This window comes from Macaca mulatta, chromosome 1 (genome assembly GCF_049350105.2).
Source record: "Macaca mulatta isolate MMU2019108-1 chromosome 1, T2T-MMU8v2.0, whole genome shotgun sequence".
Classification (NCBI taxonomy): domain Eukaryota; kingdom Metazoa; phylum Chordata; class Mammalia; order Primates; family Cercopithecidae; genus Macaca; species Macaca mulatta.
Window position 1 is genome coordinate 113,389,467 of NC_133406.1, and position 19,664 is coordinate 113,409,130.

Below are 19,664 nucleotides of genomic sequence, written 5' to 3' on the forward strand. Positions count from 1 at the left end.
CTTGTAATCCCTGCACTTTGGGAGGCTGAAGCGGGCGGATCACCAGGTCAAGAGATCAAGACCATCCTGGCCAACATGGTGAAACTCCGTCTCTATTAAAAATACAAAAATTAACTGGGTGTGGTGGCACGTCTGTAGTCACAGCCACTTGGGAGGCTGAGGCAGGAGAATCGCTTGAACCAGGGAGTTGGAGGTTGCGGTGAGCCAAGATCGCGCCACTGCACTCCAGCCTGGTGACAAGAGCGAGACTCTGTCACAAAAAAAGAAAAAGAAAAAGTAAAAAAAGACATCATTAAAGTAGCCATGGCATTCTGAGGCACCCCAAATAAAGAGAGTCCTGGGTGGATCTGAGCAAACGATTTGTTATAATGAACCAGAAATACAAGATTCCACTGCAACTGGAACAGTTGATAGAATATGGTTGAACTTAATTGAACCTTCAAGGGAAATAAAGGTGAAACAAAGCTAATGAGTGGGAAAGTCCAAAATTAGTTTGGGATAAACATGAGGATGTAATTGCATTTTAGCATGGGTATCTTCTGACCTCTTCCAGCAGTTCGTCTGCCATCATTCTTCCTTCTGACACACCTACCAAATCAAATGGCTTCTTCCTCTATATTGCAGTATAAACCAACCCTATAGTATCCCTCTGGCCATGATACACACCCTGGAGAAAAGTTTGTAAATCTCATACAAGGGTAGAAAGTGCGATTCAACCCAGCACGCTGGTTATGGTATATGTGGTGTCAATGTACATGACAGCAACTTCAATCAAATCAGAGCTGCTACCACAGGTAAGCAACCTCTTATGCTGCCCTGTAGTGATGTCAATGTTCTCAGTTTACTAAATTATCAATGTGGAAGAATGCATTTTTGAGCTCCAGACTTTCTAAATATTTTAAATAGGCTATCAAAGAGGATGTAACAGAACCCTATCTCAGAAACCTAAGCATCAGGGAGGAACACTGACCGGTTTTTCTGGCATCTTTCTGTGGTGGCAACAGAGATGAACAAAATAAATGTTAGCATGTCATAGCATATGACAAGTGAGGGGAGACAGAGGTAGGAAGAGGATGTTCTAGCCACAAGGCTAATGCATTTGTGTTCAAAGAGAAGTCTGGGCAAAGGAGGGGAACCCCCCCACCGCCAAAAAAAAAAACAAAAACAAAAAACCAAATCAAAGGACAAAAGGGTTTCATACAACACAGTATCAAAAAGTAACACACTAAATGCACAAGCTGGTGGCAAGTAAGTCCACAACCTATTGTGATAGGTCCATCCAGCATCAATCAGATTTCTTCTCATCTGTTATCTCAAGGTTATTTACAGATGTGTTGACTAACAAGAGTCTCTCATGGGAGGGTGGGCAGGCTTCAATCATTGGTTTCGGGATCTGTCTGCGCCATGTAGGCATCCAACTCAGCATCCAGGTGTCCTTTTGTTTTCGACATGTATGCATCCAATTGGTTGTCCAGTTGCTCCTTGGTCAATACAGGGCGAGTTAGGGCGCCTCTCCCTCGTCCACGGCCTCGGCCTCGGCCTCCAAAGCCCCCTCTTCCCCGACCTATCATACCCCGACCTAGCCCAAAGGGGGGGAAAAAAAAAAAAAAGACAGTTACAAGTAAGTTTAATAGGTGCTGTAGTAAATGCCCCTTAGAGCAGTGGGACCTAGCTGAGAAAAGCTGAAGGGCAGGGCAAAGAGGAGAAATCTGGAAAAACAGGAAACACACTGGGTAGAAAGCAACACATGGAAAGCACACATAATGAATCCTCTATCACATGATCATCTCTAAATGCTATTTTAACCATTTTTATTCTATCAATAAAGGAAATTAACTGATAACTATAATTTTAAAAAACCTTAATCGATCCTAAGATAAAATTACCTAATATTTGAGATTCACTAAGTTCGTAATTAAAATACGTGATAGATAACCCCATTTAGTAAGATAGAGAGGTGGTAACAAGGGCACAGAGAATGAGGGGTGTGAAGATAAGACAGTTTTCAAATTAAGTTTACTGGAGATCCTTCTGGAAAGTCATCTCATCTTTCCTTAAGCTTATCAAGTCTAATGAGCTAACTGACCTCATATGTCAGGAGACTGAGGAGTTTTTCTGACATAGGAACAATGTAGGGGAGATTTGAAAAAATATTTTGAGTTGTCCTAGCTATTTCTACCTCTAATTCTAGTTACCTTATGACAACTGACAATTGTGGTTATCTGAGTAGTCTGAATTCAGTTAACAAAACAAACTCAGCTTTTTGAAAAGTTATTTTAGTCTCTGCCACCCTCGTGATGTCTCTCTATCAGAATCCAAGTCAAGATAATTTGGAAACATGTTATTTCATCCTGAAACCCAAACTAGCTCGCACTTCACTCAGTAAGCCAAGTATCATATAATGGGAGAGAAGAAAACAAGCCCCTGGTTATCAAATTTTCTAAGTTATTCCTTGGCAACTTCAAGGTCAGAAGTTATGGAAGACCCAAGACACCTTTTAAGAGAACCAAAGCAAATATACACAGGGGCTACAATAGTGTTTTTTTCCTGAACAGGTGTTGTTGGAAGTTTTCCACTAAGCTCTGAACCAGAAGGCTCCCATGAGATTTAGTATTAACAGCAGCAACACCATTCAACTCTTTGCCAATCTGGGTCATGAGGTCACAAGACAGACTTCAATAAATTTCAAAGGCAAGATTATCAACAAGAGCCAGTTAGTTAACTGATGATAGTTCCATCTTGCTCTCTACCTTGAGCAAAAAAAGTCATCTCCACAGGCAAAAATGTGACACTGAATTTATCTGGTTTCAGAGCCAATGCCCAGCTCCAAGTCTCACCACCCTCTTAACTGCTTCATCTTTGTACCTCTCTCTCTTCTATATTCTCATGTGACTCAAACCAGGATCTGGAGCTACATGGTGGTGTGTGGTGGGGCAGGGGCAGAGAAAGGTAAAACCTAAACTGACCATTTTGAGGGGTATTTTCAACTGTACAATTTAAATTTGCAAGAGCCTGGAGGAAGATGGTGTATAATCTGGCTCTATAATATGCACTTGATTGATTCTTGGAAAAATCATGAGACTTTTGCACTACCAGCATGGCAATTTGAAAAATAAGCCAGTTTCAAATAACAAAACAAGACAAACAAAGAAGCCTGCCTATGACTTGAAGCTGTGCAGAAAGGTGGCTCTGAGTTTTTAAGGGAGGAAAGTAAAGGGGAGCTACTCTCTGAAGTTGGTAGCTGACTAACCTCTACCACCGATTCCGCCACGACCCATAGCTCCACGCCCTAGGCCCCCTCTCCCAGGACCTCCACGACCTCGAACACCACCTCTTCTTAAGCCCATTCGGGGAGCTACGGCTCGTCCACCTCGGAGCAGGTTTTGACCTTGGAGAGGAGGCATACAATGTATATGCAGGTAAATCCAAGAGACACAAAGTAGATTCTAACCAAAGGAAGGCGGTGAGGGTTAAATGAGGGTAATTGAGTTAGTTTTTCGGTTGGTTGGGGCAAGCTGCATACTGCAAATAGATTAAGCTACTCTTTATTCAATTAATTCAACAAGTCTGACCACAAATCCATTTTTGGAAGAAGTTGGGAGTTAATTCAATCAGTAAGTGCATACATTTAATAAATATCTACTGAATAATCAGATAGATGCCTAGTATTATGGTAAATTTAAAAATAAATGCTATGGTTCCTGATCTCAACAGATTATTCTAGGGAACAAGAACTATACAGGGAACAGAACAAGAGTGCCCCAAATGAACATACATAGGTAAGTGCTGTGGGTCAACTTGTCCTCTTTTTCCAGCTGTATCAGTGTTTTACTAGCACCAGGAACAAAGAGTTAAGATACAGGTCAAAAGACCTATAAATTTCTTACGTTTGACTTACTTCTAGAACTTGAATGTGCTTTGATTCAAGCAGCAGCAGGGTGTTTTAAAATGGAATGGAGATGACATGAATTACCTGTTGTTACGCAGGTCATAGCCTCTCACCATTGCACATTATCAGAAAAGGAATGGTATTGATAAAAGACATGCAACACTATTAAAAATATGTGATTTCACAAGTTATTATATTAATACAAATTCAGGCTTAAAGATGTTAAACGAACGTGTCCATAAGCAGCCCAAGAGAAAAGGGAAGGGAGTAGGGCCCGACAATTATCAGGGTACACAGCACTGACCTCGGAGCGACATCCCGCCCCTAAGTAGGGTTCTGGTAGCACGTCCCCCACGTAGTCCTCCTCTGGGCAAGCCTCTCTGGATTATGGGTAGGCCTCGTCCTCCGATGGCTCCCCTGGCCAGGGCCCCTATGGGTCGGCCTAACCGTGCCTGGATGTTACTCTTACCCAGGCGCTGCTTTAAGCTCTTCTGGAAGAAAAGGTGTTAGGGGATTGAGATCAAAAAAGCAATCCAACAGGATTTGGCAACTCAAAGTGCAGAGAAAAAGAAGCAAGTGAGATGCTGGTGTGAAGGGAGATAAACCTGCTGTGGGTGTCATAAGGATCCCAAACCAGAAGCAAGCCTTTGCCTCAGAACATGTTATACAAGCAGCAGAATTTTGATCCAGAGCAGAAACTCCAAGAAGCTCAAGGGTGGTCCCATGAAATGGGCATCTCCACAAATTACCTCACTAGTTTGGCTACGTATGTCATACACTGCCAGTTGAAATTTAAGTTTCAGTAAGAACATTCTATAGTTCAATCCTGGATTGTACTGCTTTTCAACTACAGGTTGACGATTATATGACTTGATTCATACCTGCCCATGGACTACCACTGTCTTCAAAGGCTTACTCAAACACCACAGGAAGTTCATCATACTCTGGGCAAAACTTAAATTACAAGTTCACTTGAGTTCTTGTCACTTAACAACAACATTGATTTCTCAAAGAGGCCCGTGTGCTCCATTTTTCCTCTGGGAATCTATTTCCAGACGGTCCACTTTTTACCTTAAGATGTAAATAAACACAAGAAAGTCAAATCTCCTTTCATTTCTTAAAAATCCCTAATTCCATGCCTGCACTTGCAAACAGCTCCTTTAAAACAATATGATGACCTTAAATTCAATAAACATGTAACTCCAATATATCTCCACAGCCAGCCAGCCAAACATATGTTAGAATTATTCGGGTGATTACAAAACTCAGGGCCATATACGAGGACAAGGACACACTACAGAGATAGAGTATTTTTAAGAATCTGTTCTCAGAAAACCATTAAGACTACATCTGAATTAAATTCCTTCAATGGAAAAAGGGACAGCAATAGCCCTGAACACAACCAAGGTCCTAGCAAGCCTAATCGTCCATAAAGTCATCAGTCAATATGAAAGAAAGTTCGTTCTATGGTCCCTTCAGGCTCCACCCAGAAGTGACTACCAATGTGTGTGTGTTTTCTAATCATACCTCTCAAAAAACATGCTGTGAAGCATTATTGTTAACTTTCTAGCACAAGATCATAAATCGCTTCTAATCAGTGGGAAAGGCTCCAAACATTATGCATCTAGCATAAGTAGGTGTAACCAACCATAACAGCCTGTCCTATTACTCCCCTGATTAACACACAATTATGAGGTCAGACTGCATTCCACAAGTCTCTTGCATTCAGTTATCCTGCATATAGTAATTTCCCAAGCTTTGTGCTTTAAAGGGAGAACTGTACAGTGCTCGGAAGTTCTTTATCCATTCCAATCCTTAACTGCCACCAATACTGGCCTTTAATATTAACAGGAAACTTAAGGATGTCAACTCTACCACTTAGTTTTCACTCTAGAGCTGTGCTGCGTAAGGCAGCCTCTAGCTACATGTGGCTATTTAAATTATTATTATTTTTATTTTGAGACAGAGTCTCGCTCTGTCGCCCAGGCTGGAGTGCAATGACACGATCTTGGCTCATTGCAACCTTCGTCTCCCAGGTTCAAGCAATTCTCCTGCCTCAGCCTCCTGAGTAACTGGGATTATAGGCGCTGTCACCACGCTGGGCTTATTTTTGGTAGAGATGGGGTTCTGTCATGTTGGCTAGGCTGGTCTTGATCTCCTGACCTCAGGTGATCCACCTGCCTAGGCCTCCCAAAGTGCTGGGATTACAGGTGTGAGACACCAGACCCAGCCTAAATTAAAAGTAAATTTTATTTATTTTCTTGAGACAGAGTCTCACTGTCGCCCAAGCTGGAATGCAGTGGTGCTATCTCCACTCACCGCAACCTCCACTTCCTGAGTTCAAGATATTCTCCAGCCTCAGCCTCTCGAGTAGCTGGGATTACAGGTGTGCGTCACCATGCCCGGCTAATTTTTTTTTTAGTAGAGATGGGGTTTTGCTGTGTTGGCCAGGCTGGTCTCGAACTCCCGACCTCAAGTGATCCGCCTGCCTTGGCCTCCCAGAGTGCTGGGATTACAGGCCTGGCCTAAAATTAAATTAAAAAAAAATTAAGCTCCTTAATTGCACCAGTCACATTTAAAGTTTTCAATAGCTACTGTACCAGATAGCAAACACAGAACATTTCCATCGTTATAGAAAGTTCTGGCTGGGCACGGTGGCTCATGCCTGTAATCCAAATACTTTGGGAGGCTGAGGCAGGCAGATCACTTAAGGTCAGGAGTTCAAGACCATTCTGGCCTTGAACCAACATGGCAAAACCCCGTCTCTACTAAAAATACAAAAATTAGTCAGGCATGGTGGCGGGTGCCTGTAATTCCAGCTACTTGGGAGGCTGAGACAGGAGAATTGCCTGAACCCAGGAGGTGGAGGCTGCAGGTGAGCTGAGATTGCGCCACTGCACTACAGCCTGGGTGACAGAGTGAGACTCCATCTCAAAAAAACAAAACCACATAAAAAAATTCTAGTGAATATTACTACTCTGGATCGGGACTACTTCCTGCAGAGCCTATACTTAAAGCTTCCTGTTGAAAGGTCTTTTGGAATGATCTGTCAGAGACTCATCTTCAGCAATTTCCATTTACTCTTGGAAAATGGTGGTGCCTTTTGCTGCTTTCCTGAGTCAGGGAGGAATCCAGTCACTCCAAGGCTTAAGACAGCCGAAGCAGAAAGTCTTGTTTATTTTTGGTCAGTGAGCCCAGTGGTTCAGGGTGGGGGTGTAAGGGTGTTATATTTAACTGCTGAATTTATGCACAGCCATGCAATGCTACCAAAGCCCTTACAGTTGCATGGCACCGCCCTCCAGACGCCCAGCCACAGCTTGGACATATCCTTCCACAGCCACTGTCCGGACTTGCATATAAATTCTATGAATAATAAAGAGTAGGTTTTATTCAGGTCTGAATAGGATTATCTCTCACTGTAAGTTTGAAAGAGAACCCCTAACTCAAATTACTCAGTACTCTTGCTCCACTTTACTGGTAAAACTTTAGGTGCTGTGGAAATGAAGGTCACTCTACTCTGTATATTTTAGCATTGAAAATCTTTGACTAAGGCCATGCAAACTCCCTGCACTAGGGGAACAAGAATAAAATTATTTCCCTGGTGGGTAAATCATTTAACAGAGAGTAAAGGATGCTGTGAGATTATCTAAAGCTGAAATAAAGTTTCTTTGTGGAATAAGCCATTAATTTATGTTAAGGGTTAAAGATCTGAAAACAAAAGATTAATACTCATTGGTAACAGAAACAGGCCACATAGATGGCAAACTCCCTAAAAGAGAAAGACAATAAAAAGTTACTTATTGGTACCTGCCAAAATTGGAATTCTCTGAACTTCTCTTTCTTCCAGAGAAGTTTCAGTTTTTTGCCCTGAGCCACTTTGCAATCATCCATCACGTTCTGACAGCCTCAGTGGACTCCCTGACAGAGATCACCAGCTGCTTCTGGAGCATTAAGACCCATTCTCTCACCTGCTTAAGTTTTAATGCTGCCTGGACAGAGGGTCTATTCTCCATCTGCTGGGCCAGTCTTCTGTTTCTGGCACTGGCTAGCTGCTGTTGTTGCTGCATCGAAGCCCGAATATTCACTGGCGTCGGCTGTTTGTTCTTCAGCATATTAGTAAAGCTTCAAGGTCGAACAAAATGGATGTTTAAATAAAAGCTTTATTACAAACATTTATTGGCATTTTCATGGCTTGCTAGACCAGGAGCTCCAGATCCCACGAACTTTTAAGTAAAGTGGTACACTTAGATCAAGGCTGATGTGGGTTAAAGACTCCTCTGTTTCCACAAACTTGCAAGAATCAGAAACTCAGAAATGCAGCTAAGTGCAGCACATTCAACCAAAAGTGATAACAAGGGCTCAGGTGACAGCTTTTACAGAGGTGGAAGGTATGAAAAACACGCAATAAGCAGATATGACAAGAGACAGAAGATATAGTTTCAAAGACAAACAAAGAAAGCCTAAACTTGGGGGATCCAAGGTGCATTCTAAGGCCAAATATGAGGAAGGACTAGAGCACCTTCAAAGCTCACAGCAATTAACATACTCTCATAAATTACAGGAGTGTATCACATTTTAAAATATGTCACTTAGTAACATGCAAACATAAATATTATTATGTAAACATAAATAATTAGCCTATAGCCAAAGAGATAAGGAGAGAAGCACACATGCCTCAGAAGAGGCAAAAATAGACATTAAGTAAATTCCAGTGGTCTAAAGTCAACTTAATGAAATCACTGATCAAAGGCAATCTTTTTTTTTTTTTGAAACAGAGTCTCACTCTGTTCTCTGTTGCCCCGGCTGGAGTGCAGTGGCACGATCTTGGCTCACTGCAACCTCCGCCTCATGGGTTCAAGTGATTCTCCTGTCTCAGCCTCCCGAGCAGCTGGGATTACAGGCATGCGCCACCACGCCCAGCTAATTTTTCTATTTTTAGTAGAGACAGGGTTTCACTATGTTGGCCAGGCTGGTCTTGAACTACTGACCTTGTGATCCACCCTTGGCCTCCCAAAGTGCTGGGATTACAGGTATGAGCCACTGCGCCCAGCCAAAGGGACTCTTAATGAACAAAGTTGTCAAAAATAGAAACTGCCTTTAAATACTTTTACTTTTCTTAGTCTCAAATCATCACTTTTTCTGACTCCAAGTAGTTACTTTTGAAAGTTAGATTAGTTCGATCATTTATGAGCCCGTGAAGAGACTCATTATTTCTGTCAAGGAAGTGTAATGGAATGGAAGAGAAGAACACTTAACTGTAAAAGAATCCAAAACAAAACCAAACTAAAAGCAGAATGGAAAGAAAGTGAAATGGAGCAAAGCAAGTGCCTCTTACAAGGCCCAAGAACGACATTCAAGGACCTTTGGACATATTCATGGCTTGCTACCTGCCTCTTACAGGCCAGACACAACACTGCTGGCCTTGGACTGGGCAGCAAGCCTACTGTAGCCAGGGTACCATGCTACCGTGCTGCACGACCCCTGTATCAATGTAAAAAAATGTGAAAAGGGAGGGTGTTAGGAGTCTTTTAAAATACATCCCACCAAATAAATATTTCAGACAGCTTAACATAAAAGTCTACTGATAAGGGGTTTTGAAACAACCGCCCAATTTGTTTTGTGTACCACATGAGATGCAACTAAGAACAGAGGTCTGTAGCCTTCTGTTGGTATTTAGCTTAAAACTGGCTTTGTGCACTGGACCCCAGGGCCAAGTTAAGTAATGTTTTCTTAGGAAGGAGCTGAAGTTGCTGTTGGCTGCCTCACCGCTCATTTAGAGACATCTTGGTGGTGCTTTTTAGCACAACTTTCGGCGCTGACTGTGCAGCCATCTTCAAATCCCGAGAATCTACAAAGGACAATACGTAAAATGAGCAAATCACAATAGTGACCACATCATTTCTATAAGTGGCAAGGCCCAAGTCAACAATAAATAAAAAGGCCTTATCACTGATGACTTAAGAGCACATGAGGGCACATTTCAAGTGCTTAAATTTCTTTTTCTTTTTTTTTTTTTTTTTTGAGAGAGGGTCTTACTCTGTCACTCAGGCTGGAATGCAGTGGCATGATCTTGGCTGCAGTGGCTCACGGCAGCTGTAATCTCCTGGCCTCAAAGGATGTTCCCACCTTGGCCTCCCAGTGCTGGGATCACAGACATGAGGTGTCATGCCCAGCAAAAGTGCAAAAGTGCTTAAATTTCTATGGCAGTTACCTCACATTACTGTAACTTCAAGGTGGCTGGGCGTGGTGGTTCACCACCTGTAATCCTAACACTTTGGGAGGGTGAGGGCACAGGATGGTTTGAAGCCAGGAGTTAGAGATCAGCTTGGGTAACAAAGTGAGACCGAGTCTCTACTAAGAAAATAAATAAATAAATAAATAGCAGTGCATGGTGGCCAGCACCTGTGGTCCTAGCTACTCAGGGGGAGCTGATGTGGGAGAAGTGCTACAGCCCAGGGGTTGGAGGCTGCAAAGAGCTGTGATGACGCCACTGCACTCCAGCCTGAGAGAGACCCCATCTCTTTAAAACAACCAACCAACCCCAAACAAACTCCAAGGCCCAGAAAATACCCAGGAAATTCTCAAAAACGGCAGAACCCAATTTAGCAATCAAAGTATGGAGTCTGGCCTTTTTTTTTTTTTTTTTTTTTTTTTGAGACGGAATCTCACTCTCTCGCCCAAGCTGGAGTGCAGTGGTGCGATCTCGGTTCACTGCAACCTCTGCCTCCTGGTGCAACCGATTCTCCTGCTTCAGCCTCCTGAGTAGCTGGGACTACAGGCATGTGCCACCACGCCAGGCGAATTGTTTTTGTATTTTTAGTAGAGACGGGGTTTCTCCACGTAGGCTAGGGTGGTCTTGAGCTCCTGACCTCACCCGATCCACCCACCTGGGCCTCCCAAAGTGCTGGGATTACAGGCGTGAGCCACCGCGCCCGGTCGAGTTTGGCTTTTTCTCTAGAGCAGTCATTTTCAACCTTGACTACATATGACTTATCCAAGGAGCTTTCAAAGGGCGCGGTGGCTCACGCCTGTAATCTCAGCACCTTGGGAGGCCAAGGTGGGCGGAATGCTTGAGCCCTAGAGCTCAAGACCAGCCTGGGCGACATGGCAAGACCCCGTTTCCATAAAAATATAAATTAATTAAAAAAATAAAAAATACAGGTATCTGGGCCTAGATCAATTAAACCACAATCTCTAGTAACGAGGTTTGGAAATGAACAATTGTGGGGTGGAGGGAAAGCTACCTAGGTGCTTCTAGCGTGCAGTTAAAGTTGAAAACTACTGATCTAGAGTGAAAATATAGGCAGGGCCGGGCGCGGTGGCTCACGCCTGTTTTCCCAGCACTCTGGGAGGCCGAGACGGGCGGATCACCTGAGGTTGGGAGTTCGAGACCAGCCTGACCATCATGGAGAAACCCCGTCTTTACTAAATATACAAAATTAGCTGGGCGTAGTGGCGCATGGCTGTAATCCCAGCTACTCGGGAGTCTGAGGCAGGAGAATCGCTTGAACTCGGGAGGCGGAAGCTGTGGTGAGCTGAGATCGTGCCACTGCACTCCAGCCTGGGCAAAAAGAGCGACACTCCGTCTCAAAAAAAAAAAAAAAAAAAAAAAAAAGCCTAGTTTAAAAATTGGCTTTCAACTCCAGAATCAAGTAGAGACTTTTGTAACAATAAACTAATGATCTCGGGGAGTGCGTAGGAAAGGTTTTCTAAATTCACCTGGGGAATGAGCTCGCAAAGAGCCCTCCACAAAACTTAACCCTAAAGCCGCCATTAATTTCCAACATTCCTCAAAGTCTTGTATTTCTTAATCTCCCTACCATCCTCAAAGCCCTATCAAGACTTCCACTTTTGCTCAACCCAAGTTTCCTTTTAATCCCTATCAAACCCCAACCTCCATCAGTCCCGCCACCAGGTTCCAGTTCAGCCCCTCCCCCGCCCCTTCGCAGGGGCTCCGCCTCCTCCCCCGGGCCTCCACGCTCCAACACCGTAGCTGTGTCCACATGCCACCACCCCCTTTCCGCGTCCGCCAGCCCCTTCCGCTCCCCAAGACCCCGCCACCCCGCTCCTTCTCCCTACAGAAACTCACCGAAGGAAACAGACGCCAGTGCTCCTCCCGGGGCTGCCACCACGGCTCCGGCAGGCGGGCCGGGGACCGGCCGAACCTGAGTTGACGGTGGAGGGGCTCGGGTTAGCTAGATGGGCGGTTGGTCAGATGCGTAAGCGGTAGTATGCGAGCTCAGTTCGTTGTTGCTGGTTGGCTGTCTAGCCGGCCGATCCGTCTGCTCACCCGGCCTGCCCTTTCTTGCCTTTCGTCTGCAGCGGCCGCCAGCTCCGGCTCGGTGTCCAAAACAAAATGGCCGCCACATGCAGTGCTTGTGGGACCGGCTAAAATGGCGTCTACGCCATTACGTCAGGCGTCAGATCCGCTCACGACTAGAGGGCGTGAAAGATTTGAGCTACGCCTGCGCAGGGATCAGAGGCGGAGCCTTAGGGTGAACTTCAGCAAACTTTACCTTAGCGGTATAAGCAGTGCCCCGCCCCCTGGGGGCGTGACAATGGCCCTATCGGGGCGTGCCGGGACTTCAAGTTCCCGTAGTGGTTAAGCTGCAACCTCCTGGGTTACTAGTTAGTAATCAGGGTCTTAGAGGGGATTTGGGTTCCGAATTCCCTTGCCCCTCTGTTCCTTAGGCAAGGTGCATCGTCTAAAAATCTTTACGCGGACTTGCCTCGTCTTCTTCCGGACAACTGGGCCTGGGGAATTTGCACTGGTTTTCCCCTCATGGCCAGTCGCCCAGTCTGAGAGTTGTAAAGTGCCGTAAATGCTCCCGCCAAGGCCCAGGAGGCCAGTATTGGGAGCACATTCCTCTCCCATCCTGCGCTGGCCAACACCACCGCCCGTCCATGTTTTCCTCTTCACTTCCTCCCCTTCCCAACTTGGCCTAAATACTGTTTAATCCTTCTTGCGGGGGGTGCACCTTTGCGTCCTCGATTGCGCTTCCATGTCCTCCCTCCACACCTGCCATCCGTGTTTATTTTGTGGCAGACCTACATAGGGATTTCTCTTTTCTCGCTTTTTGATTTGTTGTTGTTGTTGTTTTGAGACGGGGTCTGGCTCTGTTGTCCAAGCTGGAGTCAGTGGCGCAATCAATCACGGATCACTGCAGCCTTGACCTCCTGGGCTCAGGTGATCCTCTCACCTCAGCCTCCCGAGTCCTAGGATTATAGGCATGAGCTATGTGTCCTGCTCAATTAAGGGATTTTTCTTTCTTTCTTTCTTTCTTTTTTTTCTTTTTGCAGATGGAGTCTCGCTCTATCACCCAGGCTGGAGTGTAGTGGTACCATCTCGGCTCACTGCAACCTCCGCCTCCCAGGTTCAAGCGATTCTCCTGCCTCAGCCTCCTGAGTAGCTGGAATTACAGGCGCGTGCCACCACGCCCTGCTAATTTTTGTATTTTTAGTAGAGATGGGATTTCACCAGGCTGGTCGCTAACTCCTGACCTCGAGTGATCTGCCCACCTCTGTGTCCCAAAGTGCTGGGACTACAGTCGTGAGCCACCATGCCCGGCCTCAATAAGGGATTTTTCTTTTTTTTTTTTTTTCTTTCTTTTTTTTTTGAGACGGAGTCTCGCGCTGTCGCCCAGGCTGGAGTGCAGTGGCCGGATCTCAGCTCACTGCAAGCTCCGCCTCCCGGGTTTACGCCATTCTCCTGCCTCAGCCTCCGGAGTAGCTGGGACTACAGGCACCCACCACCTCGCCTGGCTATTTTTTTGTATTTTTTAGTAGAGACGGGGTTTCACTGTGTTAGCCAGTATGGTCTCGATCTCCTGACCTAGTGATCCGCCCATCTCGGCCTCCCAAAGTGCTGGGATTACAGGCTTGAGCCACCGCGCCCGGCCAATAAGGGATTTTTCTAATGGCTATGTGCACAATACAGTGTGCATATGTTTGAGTAATGAGAGAATGACACATCTGTCCCTGCCCACCCTTTCTCCGCCCCATAGGCACGTGAAGACCCTTTCATTTTCCTTCCTGGCACTGGCACGTGTGTGTATGTGTGTGTGTGTGTGTAAGGCCCATGTGAGGGTAAGGATCGTGGTTATTTTGCTTAATGCTGGAGCCTCAGTTCCTACACAGTGTTTACACACAGTACCACTTAGGTAAATGTTCGTTGATTGAAAGAAGATTATTTTGGCCAAGCGCGGTGGCTCGCACCTGTAATCCCAGCACTTTGGGAGGCCGAGGCAGGCAGATCACAAGGTCAGGAAATCGAGACCATCCTGGTCAACGTGGTGAAACCCCGTCTCTACTAAAAATACAAAAAATTAGCTGGGCATGGTGGCAGGCATCTGTAGTCCCAGCTACTCGGGAGGCTGAGGCAGGAGAATTGCTTGAACCCGGGAGTTGGAGGTTGCAGTGACCCGAGATCGTGCCACTGCACTCCAGCCTGGGTAACAGAGCCAGACTGCGTCTCCAAAAAAAAAAAAAAAGAAAGAAAGGAGATTCTTTCTTCCCCTGGTTTTATAGCTGAGAAGGTGATGTCTCCTCGACTTCCAACTGGAACCTTGAACCCCCACATTCCTGGACCTTGAGCTTTCCTCAAGTAGGAAGATGTAATGCACCTTGACCTCTTTCTAAATAAGACACTTCCCCAAATAAGGGAAGTGGGATCCACCCACTTCCAGATCCCAGAGGAGACAGACATCGGATGGCTGGCGAGAGAGAAGCCTTTAATGAAAGATGAGTTGCAGGCTTGGACCGCTACTCTTGCGCCCTTGGTGTGTGTGTGGGTGGGGTGGGCAGGGGTGGGGTTATGGAGAGGGATAAGTGGGATGAGGTGGAAGCAGGGGCAAGAGGCAGATCTGGGAGGATGGAGAGGAAGGGCGCTGCCCAATGTGGCTGTCTGCTCAACTGTTCTCCCAGAAGAAGTTGTTACAGGCCACTGTGAGAGCAGCCACAAGCACCACATACTCCTGGAAGTCCACCTCCCCGTCTCCATTCTCGTCTAGCTCCTTCATCACCTTGTCCACAGCATCCACATCCTTCTGGGCCTGTGGTGGGAGGAGAGGAAGAGGGAGGTGTATAGGGAGGGGTACAGCACTGAGTCAGAGGCAAGGGGGTGGTTGAGGAGAAGGAGGCAGAGATGAGCGAGAGGAACTGCACTGAATTATGGGACTATTTTGGGCCTCAAAACTCTTGAGGGCTCCTGTTGCCTACAGCATAAGCTCTTTCACCTGGCAGAATGAATAATAATAACACCAGTTACCGTATGTTGAGTGCCTACAATACAGCAAGCACTACACTAGGAGCTTTACAAGCACTGTCTAATTTAATTCTAATACAAATAACGTGAGGTATGTTTCATTATTTCCATTCTAGAGAAGAAACAAATTGGTAATTGGTGGTTAAATAAATATGCCCAAAGTCCCACAGCTAGAAAGTAGCAGGGCTGGAATTTGAACCCAGTCCAATAAAACCTCAAAACCGGTGCACTTTCTTTGTTTTTTTTTTTTTTTTTTTTTTTTTTTTGAGATGGAGTCTCGCTCTGTCGCCCAGGCTGGAGTGCAGTGGCGCGATCTTGGCTCACTGCAAGCTCCGCCCCCCGGGTTTATGCCATTCTCCTGCCTCAGCCTCCCGAGTAGCTGGGACTACAGGCGCCCGCCACCTCGCCCAGCTAGTTTTTTGTATTTTTTAGTAGAGACGGAGTTTCACCGGATTAGCCAGGATGGTCTTGATCTCCTGACCTCGTGATCCGCCCGCCTCGGCCTCCCAAAGTGCTGGGATTATAGGCTTGAGCCACTGCGCCCGGCGTTTTTTTTTTTTTTTTTTTTTTTTTTTTGACACGGAGTTTTGCTCTTGTTGCCCAGGCTGGAGTACAATGGTGTGATCTCAGCTCACTGCAACCACCGCTTCCCGGGTTCAAGCAATCTCCTACCTTAGCCTCCCGAATAGCTGGGATTACAGGCATGCGCCACCACGCCTGGCCAATTTTGTATTTTTAGTAGAGACGGGTTTTCTCCGTGTTGGTCAGTCTGGTCTCGAACTCCCAACCTCATGTGATCCACCTGCCTCGGCCTCCCAAAGTGCTGGGATTACAGGCATGAGCCACCATGCCCGGCCTAAACTGATGCACTTTCTACTATATCCTGAGGCTTCTTTACTTTGTGGCCCTGGTTAGCCTTTGCAGCCTACTTTTCTATATCCTTCATGCCAGTCGAATAAAACTACTGGCATGCACCACATTCTTCTTTCTCTTGTGCTTTTGTTCATTCAGTTACTTCCTCCTAAAATGTCTGCATTTACCTAGATAATCTTCCAATGGAAATCCATGGCTCAAGTGCTACCTCTTCAGGAAAGCCATCTTACTTCAATCAGGTTAATAATCTCTCATAACCCTTTCTGGCACATCTATTAAGGCTCTGTGTACTTCCTGGAGTTCATGGTTTACTTTTAATTATCAATCTTTCCCTTCTAGTCTGTGAGTCTTATTACTGATGAATCTACACAGGGCCTAACACTTGTTATAGTGATCAATAACATATTGGTGATCAATAAACCGGGGCATTTTGACTTGACCCAGCTGGAGTAGGGGAGCCTGGAAAAATCCAGGAGAGAAGCCTGGGAAAGGAAAGAAGGAGGCTGGGCTGAGCTGGAGGTGGGGTGGGGAGACAGCAAGGGGGTGCCCACCCCATTCCCCCAACCTTCACCCACTCCACTCCCACTCCACCACTCTGTACTTACATCCAGGAAGCCAGAGAGCTCTGTCTGCAGCAGCTCTTTCAGCTCCTTCTTGCTCAGCTTGTACTTGTCTCCCTCTTTGCCCGAGTGGGCGTGGAACACGTTGATGAGGGTCTCCATCGCCGTCTCCAGCTCAGAGCCCATTGCAGCAGTGCACCTACCCACCCCCAACATGGAAGTGAGCCTTGAGGACCAGGCCCAGAGTACCAGGGTCTAGGTGAGGGGAGCCCTCAGGCCTGGCCCTGGCTGACAGCTCAAATAACTGTGGGATTAAAGCCCAACTGCAATTGATCTTTCCCTGAGATTTTACAATGTGAGGGAAACCCCAGCAGACCTAAATGCAGACCTGTTCTCCATGTCCCTCAGTCTGTACCCCAGCCAAAGGGAATCAGGGTTAGGGCATGGAGAGAGAGCAGTTGGAGCTGGGCTGGCTCCAGAGGCCTGTGGTAGATGTCTGCAGTGGCTGCCCAGGCAGGGATTGAGGAGGGTGGGGCAGGCAGGGGTGGTCACAGGACGAGGCCATGCTTCCTCTGGCTCTATTTTTACCCTGGACCTTGCCTGCCTAGTATAGCCAAGCTCTGCTGTTGAGGGTGGTGGGCTGGGGTGTCCACTACAGCCTTCCCTCTGCTGCCCACCCCTAGCAAGAAGTCAGTCTGGTACCCTCGGTCAGCCTGGTAGAGGGGGTGGCAGCCCCAGTGGGCGGGTGGCCTAAGGCTTCTAGGGGAGGGAGGTCTCACTGACTCTGAGTTTCCTGTCAGCAGCTGGGGGCCCCTTTTGGTCCTTCAACTCTGTTCTCTCCTGAACATGTCATTTTGGCTTCTCTGGGGTATGCTCCCATTGCTTCTGCAAAATTATCCCTTTCATCTAGTGGGTGGCAGAAGGGGAGAGAGGAATGTTTGAGCCTTTTCCTTGGAGCCAGGGTTCCCAGGGAAGGGGAGAGGAGACTTGCAGGCATTGTCCCTGCGACTGCTCACTCCTGGTTGATTTGGGGATAGTGGGAGCAAGGGGAATGGGGCTGGTATGTGTTGGGGGAGATAAAGGGCTGAGAGCATGCAGTCCTTTGAGTTCAAGGGGCTGGGAGAGAGTAGGAGAAGAAAGGAGAAAGGAGGGGTCTGTTGAGAGAGAAGACTGCCAAGGGGGGCCTCTTTCCTTTGGCCCTGGGACAGTCTGGCCTTCCGCAACCCCAGGGGGGGCAGCTCAGGTGTCTCGGATCAGATGTCCCCATCCTTCCCCAGGCCTAGGGGGCTGGACAATGGCCCCGATCGAATGACATCCCAGTTCTTCAATGGGGCCCTTGTGAGTGTCATCTGAACTCCGGACCTGAGAAGCGGTTGTCACAGAGACATGGGGGAGATGGAACCCAAGCTGTGGCTGATGAGGGGATAAGGGGTGCTTGAGGGAGGGATGCTGGTGGCTTGATTACCTGCTCCATGCCAGAGGGGCAGCTGGAGGTCGCCTGGAGCCCTAGAGCAGCCTGGGATTTTATGTGGTGGCAGTTCTGAGAGGACTTGGGGGCAGGGCAGATGGGAAAACAAAGAGGAAAGAATTGGGGGAAAGAGGAGTCAAGAGGTCTGGGCCAAAAAGGGGAGGAGGAGAAAGGGGAGGTCCTGTGGAGGTAGCGTTGGGAAGGGGTACAGCACCCTCCATCCCCCACTTCCCCATATCTTGGGAGCTTCGCCTTGCCACCCCCAGACTCCCCAGAGACCTGAGCTCTTGGCAAGGCAGGGTGGGGGTGGCAGAGACTAAGGCTGGCAAGAGAGGTGGGGGCAGAAACAGCTGTTGTATCTGCTCTCTTCTTCTTACCCCACAGGAGGCGAGGCAGGGGAGGGCTGGGGCCCTTCCCAACACCTGGGAGACAGAGGGGGCCTTGGCAGGGACTTGAGGGCTCCCTGTGGGAGGGCCAGGTGGCCAGGAAGTTCTTGGTGGGTTCCCCACTGACTTCCTCCTTTGCTGAGCTGCCAGCTCTCTCTCCGACCTTCAGTTCATTTGTCTCTCATCACCACCTTCCAAACCCTGTCTCCCCCAAATCCCAAACTGCCCTCACTCTGACTGACTCCTCCCAGATCCTTAGTGCCCCACAGTGCTATGGGCCCCAGCCTCTTGGAGCCCTTCTGAAGACCCCTCTCCCCGAAGCTGGCAGGCCAGGGACTAGCCCGGTGGGGCAGGGTACTCACCGTCGGCCTGGGCCTGAGGTGGGAGCAGGTTCTGGACAGATAGCCGAGGCTGCAAATGTGGCTGCTGGAGCTGTGTGTGGAGACCTGTCTTCAACAGTCCCTCCCCCGCTGACCCCCCCACCGACTCCACCCCTTCACAGACGAACACCCTGTGGGGCAAGGGGCCAGGAGCAGACAGAGGCGCCCTCTGTCTCCTGGGCTGGAACAGGCGGCCCTTGTCTCTTTCCCAGCCTTGCTTGCCCCGTTCCCTTCTCTTTAGGCAGCAGTGGATGGTGCAGGGGAAAGAGGTGGGAAGGAGGTCCTGGGAGGGATACTGGTTGTCTCACCCCAAGCCGGGCCTTGCAGTACCTGCAGCTGACTGTGCTGGTTGACCCGGGTAAGGGGGGAATTCTGCTGAGGGGGTCTTAGTCTGTGGCTCCTCCATGGGGCCTCACTGAGAGGACCCTCAGTGAGTAACTTAGTCTTGGGAGTCTGAGAACCCACAGAGGGATTTCAATCCAGGACTCTTCTATGGGGTTCTCAACCTGGATCCCCCTGTGTGTGTGGGGCCTCAGCCTGGGGTTCTTTGAGGGATCTTGGGCTGTAGCATCCTTTGTGGGGTTTCATTCTAAGGGGCCTCCGTGTATGTCTCAGATTGGGCCTCTCAGTGTTGAGCTCCCTCAATTGGTTTCCTCCCTCTTCCCCCCTCAGCATACACACTCCTGATTAGACGTGGGGTGTGGTGGCAGCAGCCCCCAGTATTGAAAGGACTAGGACCCTGGGACCCCTGCTGAATGAAATCTGTCCAGACAGCTCCTCTCCCTGACCAAGTGGGGGCGCTCGTGTGGCTGGCAGGGAGCCCGGGTCCAGGCCTGAGGGTTCAG

At 47.8% G+C, this 19,664-nt stretch overlaps 2 protein-coding genes and 1 long non-coding RNA gene across 13 annotated transcripts; 1 reads left to right on the forward strand and 2 right to left on the reverse strand.

Annotated features, from left to right (window-relative positions):
* Window positions 1-342: 342 nt before the first annotated feature.
* On the reverse strand, window positions 343-12,256 carry CHTOP (chromatin target of PRMT1). Of its 11 annotated transcripts, none has more exons than XM_077994378.1 (7): window positions 11,979-12,256; window positions 9,656-9,737; window positions 7,858-8,011; window positions 7,169-7,252; window positions 4,194-4,380; window positions 3,251-3,388; window positions 343-1,579 (listed from the first exon to the last, which is right to left on the reverse strand). In XM_077994378.1, exons 2-7 carry the CDS (start codon window positions 9,718-9,720, stop codon window positions 1,374-1,376), a joined length of 834 nt encoding a protein of 277 aa, XP_077850504.1. In that variant the 5' UTR covers window positions 9,721-9,737; window positions 11,979-12,256; the 3' UTR covers window positions 343-1,373.
* Window positions 12,257-13,158: 902 nt separating this feature from the next.
* LOC144331144 (uncharacterized) lies at window positions 13,159-14,940 on the forward strand. The gene is made up of 2 exons (XR_013398085.1): window positions 13,159-13,544; window positions 14,354-14,940. It is a non-coding gene; the product is annotated as an uncharacterized LOC144331144 (long non-coding RNA).
* Window positions 14,599-18,860, reverse strand: S100A1 (S100 calcium binding protein A1). Its single transcript, XM_015109628.3, has 3 exons — window positions 18,802-18,860; window positions 16,631-16,784; window positions 14,599-14,940 (listed from the first exon to the last, which is right to left on the reverse strand). The coding sequence occupies exons 2-3, from the start codon at window positions 16,769-16,771 to the stop codon at window positions 14,797-14,799; spliced, it is 285 nt and encodes a 94-aa protein (XP_014965114.1). The 5' UTR covers window positions 16,772-16,784; window positions 18,802-18,860; the 3' UTR covers window positions 14,599-14,796.
* Window positions 18,861-19,664: the final 804 nt, after the last annotated feature.

What these genes read in the sequence shown, in the direction of transcription:
- CHTOP (XM_077994378.1), bottom strand. Translation starts at nt 9,720, where the DNA reads ATGGCTGCACAGTCAGCGCCGAAAGTTGTGCTAAAAAGCACCACCAAG. An exon ending in CAGCATTAAAACTTAAGCAG is followed by an intron (nt 7,253 to 7,857) that starts GTGAGAGAATGG and finishes TATTATTCATAG; the next exon opens with AATTTATATGCAAGTCCGGA. An exon ending in GAGGGCGGTGCCATGCAACT is followed by an intron (nt 4,381 to 7,168) that starts GTAAGGGCTTTG and finishes CTTTTCTTCCAG; the next exon opens with AAGAGCTTAAAGCAGCGCCT.
- S100A1 (XM_015109628.3), bottom strand. Translation starts at nt 16,771, where the DNA reads ATGGGCTCTGAGCTGGAGACGGCGATGGAGACCCTCATCAACGTGTTC. An exon ending in AGCTCTCTGGCTTCCTGGAT is followed by an intron (nt 14,941 to 16,630) that starts GTAAGTACAGAG and finishes CTCCCACCACAG; the next exon opens with GCCCAGAAGGATGTGGATGC.